Source organism: Mytilus edulis, chromosome 13 (genome assembly GCF_963676685.1).
Source record: "Mytilus edulis chromosome 13, xbMytEdul2.2, whole genome shotgun sequence".
Taxonomy (NCBI): Eukaryota; Metazoa; Mollusca; class Bivalvia; order Mytilida; family Mytilidae; genus Mytilus; species Mytilus edulis.
The window spans coordinates 58,264,829-58,277,462 of NC_092356.1; the positions used below are offsets into that span (position 1 = coordinate 58,264,829).

At 34.6% G+C, this 12,634-nt stretch overlaps 1 protein-coding gene across 1 annotated transcript; it reads left to right on the forward strand.

The window, feature by feature from the left end:
* The first annotated feature begins 5,332 nt into the window (after window positions 1-5,332).
* Window positions 5,333-5,797, forward strand: LOC139500435 (uncharacterized). Its single transcript, XM_071289174.1, has one exon. The coding sequence runs from the start codon at window positions 5,333-5,335 to the stop codon at window positions 5,795-5,797; it is 465 nt and encodes a 154-aa protein (XP_071145275.1).
* Window positions 5,798-12,634: the final 6,837 nt, after the last annotated feature.

A 12,634-nucleotide genomic window follows, 5' to 3' on the forward strand; every position in this document is an offset into this window, starting at 1 on the left:
AATTTGATCACGCTCGATATCAACTTTGATGATTTGTTTTGAATTGGTCAATAAAACGGAGTTATACAAATGGAAGATATGCCAGCTATACAACCAGTTTCTTCGGAGTATGTCTGTATCGTTGACAGTTCTAGTAATGTTTATATAATATGACATTCTATATTTCGTTCTTATGTTGTACTGTCCCCGGTTAGAAGGAGGGTTGGGATCCCGCTAACATGTTTAACCCCGCCACATTATTTATGTATGTGCCTGTCCCAAGTCAGGAGCCTGTAATTCAGTGGTTGTCGTTTGTTTATGTGTTACATATTTGTTTTTTTTTAATAAAAATAAGGCCGTTAGTTTTCTCGTTTGAATTGTTTTACATTGTCTTATCGGGGCCTTGTATAGCTGACTATGCGGTATGGGCTTTGCTCATTGTTGAAGGCCGTACGGTGACCTATAGTTGTTAAAGTATGTGTCATTTTTATCTCTTGTGTACAGTTGTCTCATTGGCAATCATACTACATCTTCTTTTTTATATGTAATGTGAGATGATCTTAGTTCGGATGAGATTTGATGTTGTCACTTAATGTGCCCTCTCTACATATCTACTGAATGAACGTTGTAGATTATTTGGGTAATGTCGAATTTTTTTATCACGCACTGAATGGACCTGTAATGAGTTCGATACAAACACTGTTTCTAATTTGGTTAAACCCCAATCAAGTGGTAACAAGCTCCAAAAAGGCAAATTTCGAAATAAGTCATACCTAACAAATGATCTGTAAATCTCATTCTAGTCTACCTTTATGATTTTTGTCTTCATTTAGATACTGTAAGGCTAGAAGATAATTCTTAGCTATTATTTTTTATTTTGTTCCTTCTTTTCTGATTGAACCACATTAAATAGTTCTCATATTGAAGAATTTGTTGCAATACAACTACCTAAGGACAAAATGATGACCATATTTTTCTCTTTTGTTACTATACATGTCTTTATACATGCTTACTATATGATAATTTTTAGATTGTACTTGACATCCCATTGCATATAAAAAAAAAAAATCAATACTCAAGTTGGTGTTTTTTTTTATAAGAATATTGATTACTTGTTACATCTATCACAAACAACCTTGTCATGATGTAAAGTGTTAAAAATTCTACTTTTTAAACAAATGTTTAACTACAATATGGAATTTTCAATTGACCATACAGTGCCGCAGACATAAAAAGAAGTCAAAGACTCTTGTAAAATGAACATTTTGTAAAAATATTGTCACCAAAAGCGCAATTTATACATCAACGTCAACAATTGAGCCATAAAAATAATAACCATAGAGAAATAATACTTTTGAATGTAGCAGTCTTTTCAACTTTACACTGATTGTCAATGCGCATCTAGAATTTTTATCTCAAGAAGTAGATTTCATAGAGTAAAACATTTGTCTATGTTCTTATTAATTAAAAATCATGTACGAAATACTACCAGTATCTCTATTTACCTCAAATTTAATTGCTTTTATCTATTTATACTTCTGAATTGTGTCTTGTATTGAATAAATTATAATTATTACATAATTTCCATTTCAACTTAATACCCCATAATTTTTTTCTTAAAAAGTCCTTCTAAAATCATTATGTTTTGTAATTCTGGGTACACATGAGGTACTTCCTTGCAGTGAACATAGGTAAAAATTACCCTATGCAGGTTGCAGTCTTATAATTGATTGCTCCATAATTTTACATGCAAAACAGCTGATTTTTGAAAATACAAAAATAAAGAATTTTACATAGATTTTTTTCATGTTCATATCAGAATGTACTTATGTAAAATTGTCAAGTCAAAACATTTTTTTTCTACTTCCTGTTTGCTGTTTTTACTAGGCCGCACCATTTCCAGTAAACATAATATCCTTCTACTTTCTGTTTGCTGTTTTTACTAGGCCGCACCATTTCCAGTAAACATCTACTTTCTGTTTGCTGTTTTTACTAGGCCGCACCATTTCCGGTAAACATCTACTTTCTGTTTGCTGTTTTTACTAGGCCGCACCATTTCCAGTAAACATCTACTTTCTGTTTGCTGTTTTTACTAGGCCGCACCATTTCCAGTAAACATCTACTTTTTGTTTGCTGTTTTTACTAGGCCGCACCATTTCCAGTAAACATCTACTTTCTGTTTGCTTATTTACTAGGCCGCACCATTTCCAGTAAACATCTACTTTACTGCATTGATATCACCAAAGAAATGATTTTTTTTAAATGTTTCAATTCAACATAAACTTTTTAATTAATGAACCCAGAAAAAAATTCAGAAAAAATGAACAATTTTATTTCCCTCCATGTTTTGACTAGAGTATCTTTTCAAATTGAGATAGTTATCTACATACAAGCGCTGTCGGTACTACAGAATAAACACACCTCTCCTTCAACAAGTTTTTTGTACAAACCATAAATATAACAATACATGTCAATATAACTACAAATTTGACAATAACATACGTTTTTTTTTTGTTATTTAATAACACAGTTAGTTCCACAATAATCATATGATAACGATTACATGAATTAGTTAGTATACCTATTTGGTAGCATACATGACAGACATACATAGAGTGGTCGCTAAATAAAATAAGAAAAGAAAGTGTTTTATATACATACAAATTAAAACAGTAGAAATTGTTAATCCAAATAAAGAACATTAAAATAGGCATGAAACTACGATTAGTTTATGAAAAATATCAAAACCATTTGTGTTGACCTAATTAAGAAACAATTTGAAATTAAAGGACATGCGATTTTGTGTTATTCGTTGAATATTTGCGTCATTGGCATTCATTGCGCGTTGGAAATGGGGACAGTTACATTTGTCATAGACACAGGAAGATGTGATATAAGTGCCAACTCTCCATCCTTGTAACAATTTATTATATTAAACCCTTATAGGTCAAGGTACGGTCTTCAACACGGAGCCTTAGCTCATACCGAACAGCAAGCTATAAAGGGCCCCACACATTACCAGTGTAAAACCATTTCAACGAGAAAAACAACGGTCTAATCACTGAATTTAAAAAGGTCTGTGCAAACAGTTTAACTCATCAATGTCAAAGAACCTTTGTGCAAAATAAATGTCAAAAAGATATTGGTGGTGGACGGAATATTCGAAACTGTTAATTGAGACTCAAACGCATAATCGTTATCGTTAAGGTTGTACCCAACACTTTAACTAAAATTAACTTGGCTCGTTTAATTTTCTTAAAATTTTGACAAAGTATTTACTTCGACCCGTAGACAAAAATATCAAAATTTCAAAAAATTTGAACCAACCGTTTCATCAGAAAAATTACACTGGTTATATAGCAGTTTGACAAAAACTTATTTTTTATCTTTGAAAATCTTATTTTTCCCTTAACAATACGTCATTAAAACATTTAGCTGATTTTACACAGTTATCTTCCTGTAGTGTTAGGTACCACCGTAACCAGGTTTATGACGTCGGTAGTCAGTGTTCTATTATATATTCTAGTTATAACTGTCTGGTCTCGTAAGCAATTTTGTTTTATGATTTATTCATGTCTCAATTCTTTTAAAAGGGGGACGAAAGATACCAGAGGGACAGTCAAACTCATAAATCGAAAATAAACTGACACCGCCATGACTAAAAATGAAAAATAAAAACATATTAACAGTAGTACACATGAACACTAAAGAATAAGCAACACGAATCAAAAACTAGGGGTGATCTCAGGTGCTCCGGCAGGGTAAGCAGATCTTGCTCCACATGTGGCATTGTCGTGTTGCTCATGACTAAAAAAATCCGGTAAAAAGTCTAATTTGGTAGGTAACATTCATGAAAGGGAAGGGGATTGTAGTTACGACGTAAGGAACATATCCGATATCATCTATGAAACACGATGCTCCATATTCCTATTAATTTTCAAAAGGTTTTTCCATCAAGTATAATAAAGCAAGTTTGTTTTTCTTTTATATTAGGCCTATACATGATTTAACTGCCATTGAAATATCTCTTTTGTAGCCCTCTATTATGTTCTACATTCAAAGTCTAATTGAAAGCATGCTTCACATTGGTGCCCCTAAAATAGTTTCAAAACGAGCAAGGACTTCATGATGTCGATCTGGGACCAATACGCACGGACATATCCGATTAATAGCCTTCAACTTTCTGTTGATATATCAGATGAACTAAGACTATCAAAGTTCAACGTGATCAAATTGCGGATATGCAGTCGAATAAACTTCTTCCAGCAATAATCAAACTCGATCAATACCCAGCATTTATCATTTATGTTCTTAGGTTTATCAAAATTATTAGATAGTACGATTATTACATCACTTGGACATTATGCTCATCTTTTAGTTCCCTCGATTGACCGGCTAAAATCGTGGGATGAGAAAACTTTGTAGCCTTTGCGAATTAAATTCGGCTTAAACATTTTGTGAATGAATATGAAGACCTCGATGTTTTCCTCGTCGAAAGATATGAACACGTCACGATTCCAATCTTTTTTTTGTTTTCTGTTGAAGTTTAGTGCCTAAAATTGAAAGTTCGAAGTGAAAAAAAAATATGGCAGTCAACACAAAAGATAAAATAGATACAAGAACCAGAAACCCTACTATAATTGCACTATTGTCTGTTTTTTCAGTTTCACAAAAAAGGTCAACAAATGAAAACATTTCGATCACAATGCCATGTCCGTTCGCCGCCCGGCATAAAAATTCAAAAGAACTATTCGCGTGCTTAATTTCTCGCCAGATTTTGATCCATTCGGAAGAACAGCCACATATTATTTCTGTCTGATTAAATAAAAACATATCCGGATGTAGATTTTGAATTTCTTTCGCCAAAGTCGTAATTTGATTCTGTTTAAAGTTTACATGTTTCATCATGGGTATATTCTCTATAAATGTCTTGTCAACTGATTGAATTATGTTTCTCTCAAAATTAATTTCTACAGTACACTTTAGGTACTCCCTGTTGTCGATATTCATAATTGAGTTATCACTGAAATCGATTTCGAGGTTGAACAACGATTGGGGCATTTCCACCGGAAGTGTGTGCAAACTCTGATTTGAACAGTATATCAATAGCCGTTCTCTATTAGTTTGTTCTATACATTTGCATTTCCTTGGACAATGATCCCAAACATCACAAATCATTTCATCAAATACGTTATCAGATAACGGCATTTCTAAGACACTTATATTGGCCAATTTTGAAGGAGAGCCGCATATAAATTCATTTTCTTTAGATTTATAGATCCGGTAAAAATCATCGGGACAGTATTGAAGGAATCTACCTAATCGACAGTCACAATGTATTTTTGTATTTTCAATGTCGTACGTTCCTCCAAAGACCGTACGTGCACTTAGATCATTTGTTGGTGCCTACAATGAACTCGAAGACATAGGCGTGTTTAAAAAACCAAAAGATATAGGTGTATCAGTAGAGTACCTTAATCCGTCTTTTCTTATCAAAAAGCCAAATGGAAGTTTTCGACTTGTCACAGCATTTGCTGATGTTGGCCGCTACAGTAAACCTCAACCCTCATTAATGCCAGACGTACATTCTACACTTCGACAAATTGCTCAGTGGAAACATATTGTGATTTCTGATTTGACTAAATCTTTTTATCAAATACCGTTACATGGAGACTCCATGAAATACTGCGGTGTCTCAACCCCATTTTGTGGTGTAAGAGTATATGTGAGATCTGCAATGGGGATGCCTGGATCAGAGACAGCATTAGAGGAACTTACTTGCCGTGTACTAGGCCACCTAGTACAAGTAGTGGAGTGACAAATCGGGAAAAGTCGCTTAGTTAAGGAGTTTAATGGACCGAAATACCGCACGGCTGAAAATTCACATGAAGATAGAGTAAACATGATACTTTCATTTTAGCCCTGTCGTAGAGTTTTCCCACGGTGCAGTTTTTTGTAAAATCGTGTAAAAGTGAGATTTTCTGATTTTTTTTCTTTTTCATTTTCAAACACGAGAACGCTTATAATAAATTCCCGAATGAGATATCATACACAAATTTGGTATCATATGAAAGAGTGATGTATCAGCTTTTATTTGACATCAAGCTTTAATATCAGATGAACATATAAATTGAGTGAATTGGACGATTTTCAAATGTATGTAACATTTTTGTCAATCTTACCGTCTATCAAAGTCTATTACATGTCTTATATATATCACCAATAGTAAATTTTCACAAAATATAGTGGAACAACCAATACTTAAGAAGTTATGATATATAAAAGTTTGATAGAACATAAAAATCAACTTTTACGAACATTTTTATAAAACTCATCACATAGCAGTATTACTACTCAATTTTCACCTCTTGATGATTCATGTAACGTTCCCCTTTCCTATTTACCCCTATCATATGAAATGCAATGAATTTATGCATTTTCTTAAGTTTTATAAAAAAGAATGTATATGTGTGTCAATAGTTGTGTCGATGTGCTTGAATAAGTACAGATGCTAAGGTTTAATAACTTTTGAGGTGCTTTTATTCTTGTTTTTCGAAAATACTAATTTTAAACCACATTGGAACACATCCGAAAAATTCCGGAAATTATTGTCGGTGCTAATTCCATTCAATAGTGGGTCTCATTGGGGTCTAAGCGTGACGCGGGATTGCCGATTTTAAGTAAGCGTGAAACGTGAAAGTCAAATTATTGTGCCGTGAAAACGGGAAAGTCTAGCGGGACATGGGAATTTACAACAACAAAAAATTGCTTAGAATACGTATATAGTGTAATTAAGCGGGATACAGGGATCTGACAAAACAGTAAGCGGGATCCGGGATCAGAACCCCCCAATGACACCCCTTTAATAAGAACTAGTAGAGTAGCTTAGATCATGTTATTAAGCCTTTACATGTCCAAGAAGAAAACATTATCATGCATTTGAATTAGTGAGAGAGAGAAAACATGCGTGTAACGATGAATCAACTTTCGTCATGGCATTACAATGACTGGTATACAATGTCTATCCAGGACACAAAAGTCATACAACAAGCTAAGCAATTAAAGTATGTTGAGTCATTTGAGCGTGCCAATATTGTTTTAAATCAGTGACGCAAATTATCAGGCAGGCCATCTAGTGGTGAGTTTACTCGTAATAAATAACTTCAAGGACAAGCCGCTTCAACATTCAGCATGCATTGTTAACTATTTGATGAAATTAAAAATCATTTGCTTCTGATGTTTTAAATTAATCGGGACATGATGTTGCTTTTCAAATACTACAGTGCAGCATGTCTTCATTCATTAAGTCTACAGGATGATATGTTAGCAAAAGAAAGAAAAAAACATGTTCGTTGTCGTATAGTTTGTGCCATTTACATTTGTTTACAGATATTGCATTCTGTGAAGAAAAAAATCTAAAAAGCTGTTTATGATCGTTCGAGATTTCAAATTATTTCTATCTGTACAATGAATTCCAACCTTTCTCAGACTGGTAAATATTTTGCCTGGTTAGTAGATGACAATTTTTTTTCAAATGGATAATGATTACAATGCACTCTCATTTGATACTGAACGGAAATGTATACTTAGGCTGAGTGTGTGATATTCCTTTATGAAGAACCAGTACACCCCTGATTGAAATATGGTATTGGTATTGTCCAAAGTCTTTATGTAAATGGTACAACAGTTATTGAGATTTGGCCAATGACTGCTTTACAAACCATAAAAAAAAATTGTGGTATGATTGCCAATTCGAAAAATCGCCACAAAAGACAAAAAATACACATACATTTACAACTATACAATACATTACAATACAATATTTTTATTTTCCAAATTAAAGGGCCCATTAAGAGCATAACATTAATTACAACATGACATAAACATTACAGAGTGATTAAAGAAACATAAAATAATAATTGAAATTCAAATGCAGTGGTCAAGGGGAGATAATTTTGATATATTTTAGAGTATCTAACTAATTTTCCATAACACTATGGACAGAGTGTAAACTTTACAGTTCTTATTTCTCCTCTGTTCTTTATGGCATTTTAACAAAACTTTCCCAAAAATGTCTTTATATGTGGCCATATATTATTGCATAGCTAAATCTTAATTATGAATATTTTTTGTCGATAATTTCCGTAAATAAAGATATGTGTTTCATTTTCGTACATGTTGCAAGTGAGGGTACGTATCACTAATATCTGGTAATCAGACAGAAATATGACTAGCTGTATTTGTGGAGCATTCGTAGCGCATGCTTCCATCGAAAAAAAATCTCAGTTAACATGAGAGACTACCGAGAAATTGTCCAAAATGTCTAAAATTTGCAATTTTTTTAAATCCCCCCTTTGACCTTTGAACGCAGTTTTCAAAAATCTGCACCACTTTGGCACTATACGACATGCCGTAATCAAAGGATATTATATTTATCTACAAAATAGAATGAAATTCAAAACAGTGTGGCTGTGGCCATTGATTGACACATTAAATTCATCCATTGACTGGGACAATTTAGGTGAACGTTTGTAACGACCATTGCTCACTGTGTACTTTTTAAAGACACTTAAACTATGGGGTCACCAAAGGTTCTCAACACCTTAGTAAAGTAATTCGAAAAAATTAATTAGAAATAACACGATGTTTTGATTTATATCAATTATATAAATCAAAACATAAAGGTTATTTCTGATTAATTTTTCGAATTATTTTATAATAAAAGGCGGTACGAAACCTTGGTGACCCCACAGTTTAAATGTCTATCGTAGGTACGTCGTGAACAGTGGTCGTTACAGAAAAACGTTCACGTAAATTGTCCCAGTCAATGGATGAATCTAATGTGTCAATCAATGGCCACAGCCACACTGTTTTGAATTTCATTCTAAGACCAAAATTAGCCATGAGGTATTCCAGTCCATTAAATTTTCAAATTTACCTTATTTGTCACCGTACTAAAGAAGGAGTCGTAGCCAAAATTGCGGACGATCTATATTGCGGTGGCAATTCACCAGATGAACTTCTTACTAACTGGGAAAGAGTGTTACAAGCCTTACAGAAGTGTAGCCTCAATTTATCAGCTACAAACACAATCATTGCACCTAAACAAGCTACAATTCTCGGTTGGATTTGGGAACTTGGATCAATCAGTGCAAGCCCTCACCGCATTGCTACACTTTCAAACTGTCAGCCTCCAAAGACCGTACGTGCACTTAGATCATTTGTTGGTGCCTACAAAGTGTTGTCTCGTGTAATTAAGAACTCTTCTGGACTTCTGTCACTTCTTGAAAACGCAGTAGCTGGATCTGAGTCAAAAGATACAATATTATGGACCGAAGAGCTTAACTCAGCCTTTACAAGTGCACAAAACGCACTTTCGACCAATCGTTCGATTGCTCTCCCTCGTCCTAACGACCAACTCTGGATTGTTACAGACGGAGCTTTAAAAACATGCGGACTTGGAGCTACTTTGTACATTAACAGAAACGACAAACGTCTTCTTGCTGGGTTCTTCAGTGCGAAACTTAGACAAACTCAACGCCAGTGGTTACCATGTGAAATTGAAGTCTTATCAATTGCAGCGTCTATCAAACATTTTAGTCCGTACATTATTCAATCTCTATCTACAGCATGTGTTCTAACTGATAGTAAACCGTGTGTTCAAGCCTTTGAAAAGTTATGTAGAGGTGAATTTTCATCAAGTCCTCGGGTTTCTACTTTTCTGTCGACTGCAAGTCGCTTCCAAGTATCTATAAGACATGTTTCTGGATTGGCAATACTACCATCTGACTATTCAAGCCGTAACGCATCCAATTGTGACAATCCCGCCTGTCAAATTTGCAATTTTATACATCTTCAGGAGGAATGCGTTGTGCGTCATGTAACAACTGCAGATATTCTAAACGGAGCAGTAAAGCTTCCTTTTACAAGCAGCATGGTTTTCAAACCAGACTGAATGTTCTGATCTCCGGCGAACGGTTGCTCACTTACGACAGGGAACCAGACCCTCAAAGAAACTCACAAATATAAAGGACATTAAGCCCTACCTGAATGTAGCTTCATTAGCTAACGACGGACTATTAGTAGTAAAAAGAAACCTTCCGTTTACACCTTGTCGTGAATTAATAATTGTACCGCGGCAAGTATTAAATGGATTAATTACTTCAATTCACATTAAACTAGACCATCCGTCATGTCACCAGATGAAGTCTATATTACAACAATACTTTTACGCATTAGACATGGACAACTGTATCGAATCTGTAACTAGTAGCTGTCATCAGTGTGTTTCATTGTTGAAGACCCCAAAGGTCCGCGAAGAGCAAAATTCAACAGACCCACCTGAAACTATTGGTTCTTCATTTGCCGCAGATGTCTTAAAACGTGAGCGTCAGTTAGTTTTTGTTTTACGAGAATGTGTAACTTCTTACACCTTTACAAAACTATTAGATACCGAGCGCCATCACGATTTACGAGATGCAATTATTCAACTGCTTGCTGAAGTCCACCCTCTAGACGGCCCATTTGCTGTTATCAGGACCGACCCTGCATCTGGTTTTAAAACTTTAGTAAAAGACGAATTGTTAGCTAGACAACGCATCACTATAGAACTAGGCCGCCCCAAAAATGTAAACAAAAACCCCGTTGCTGAGAAAGCTATTCAGGAACTAGAAGATGAAATACTTCGTACGAACCCGTCAAGCCTAGTATTAACACCATTAACGCTTTCATTTGTCACAGCTCGACTGAATACACGTATTCGAAATCGAGGATTATCCGCACGTGAAATGTGGACACAGAGAGATCAGTTTTCCAATAACGAAATATCGCTTACCGATCAAAACCTAATTATCGCCCAACACGAACAAAGATTAAAGAATCATCCACACAGTGAAAAGACAAAGTGTCCTTCAGGCAAATTACCCGTGTGTCCAGATTTAGAAATTGGCGACATAGTATATCTACGATGTGATCTCAACAAAACTAAGTCACGCGATAGATACCTTGTGGTAGCTGTTGATACCCCCATGGTGCAATATCCGTAAATTCATTGGATCTTAATTAAGACAAAATTCTTATCGTGTAAAATGTTCAGATTGTTACAAAGTTGCCTATGAAGTTTCACAACTTGAAAACATTCAAAGTCTACTACCGCATTCCGACGATGACGACGATGAAAGAGTGAACGACATCTCTTCACCTCCATCCGTGCCGGTAATCCCTAAAGCTATATCCGACCTTCCAACATTGCCGTCAGTAATACCGCATCAAAATGCTCAACTAGAAAATGTTGAACATTCTCTTAGTATTAACAGTCCGGACATAAATTTAAGTAACAATAACTGTAAAATGGACACACCAGAGGAAACATGTATTGACTCTAAAGAAAATGAACTAAATTTCTCATCCGATTTAATAAGTCGAACGGATCGCAAGCGCTCACTTCCAAAGAAATTCAATGACTATGTTATGTACTGAGTGAGTGTAATGGAGAGATTCCTAATTGTATATAGAACAGTTCATTTTTATTTTTGTTTTAATTATTGCATTAAAGGGGCAGAATAATCCCCAAGACCAGAGGGCAGTCTACCCTGTGAAGGTGTTTATAATTGTATAAAAATAAAGAAGAAAAAGCGATAACGCCAGGTAGTTTCATATTCCGGAAACGGTTTTCCGATGTGTGTTTGACATTTATCATAAACTCTCTCTCTTCCTGTTAACGATCATTATATAAGGTGGCACGGTAGTATTTGCATTCCAGAATTTAGGTTGCTCTTTTGTGTACTTAGGTAAATGTATCTAAACAGTGTGATTGGACAAAAATATAGTATCAACTGAACATACTTTCCCAAACTGAGGGATGAATCAGGTGTAGAAAAATATGAAATAATTTTACATACAGATGAAAATGAATTTTTGAGAATTTTGTATTCACTGCACCGTAAAAGACCTAAAAGTACTAGTGGCCTTAGGTTTTTAAAAATAGCAAAAAAAGTAAACGGTCATGATACATATTCAAATTCATTTCTGAATAGTAAAATGAAAGTACTTCAGTTAACTGTGAATGTAGAATTTTTTGCAGTGTTAGAAAGTGGTGAAATTTTTAAAAAGGCTATCATTATCCCTTATGGGCCAGGAAATTCTACCGTGCCGTCATAACTTGGCATGTTTAACTATGTTAGTCAATAAATAGACAATATCTCAAGTCGTACATTTGTGTAGTGATTTTCCTTATTGGCGTATTGAGACCGTACGAAGAGATGTAAATTTGGATTAATGCATATATGTATTGTGAAATATATTGTTCTCTGTGTATATATTTTTGATGAATTGATGATCACATTTTCTACAACATAGTTAGATGTCAGGTTTGTACACATTTAGTCTCTACTTTAGTCTATATTCAAACCTGAAGCCAGTGGGTCAGTGAAGGGATACATGTATGTGCTGCATAAATCACATTTCAGGACATTTCAACCAACAAAAAACTATTGAATATTTTATCAGCTGACATATCTATTTTTATTTCATCTAATGTCAGTCATACTTTCAAAAAGGCTATTCGACTCTTAGCTGATGGAAACGGAAAGTGCTCTCGCTTTGTAGATTAATTCATTTACTAGAATAGCCACGTGCATCAATCAGCAAATTTTAC

Coding starts and splice junctions, on each gene's coding strand:
- LOC139500435 (XM_071289174.1), top strand. CDS start 5,333: ATGTCGTACGTTCCTCCAAAGACCGTACGTGCACTTAGATCATTTGTT.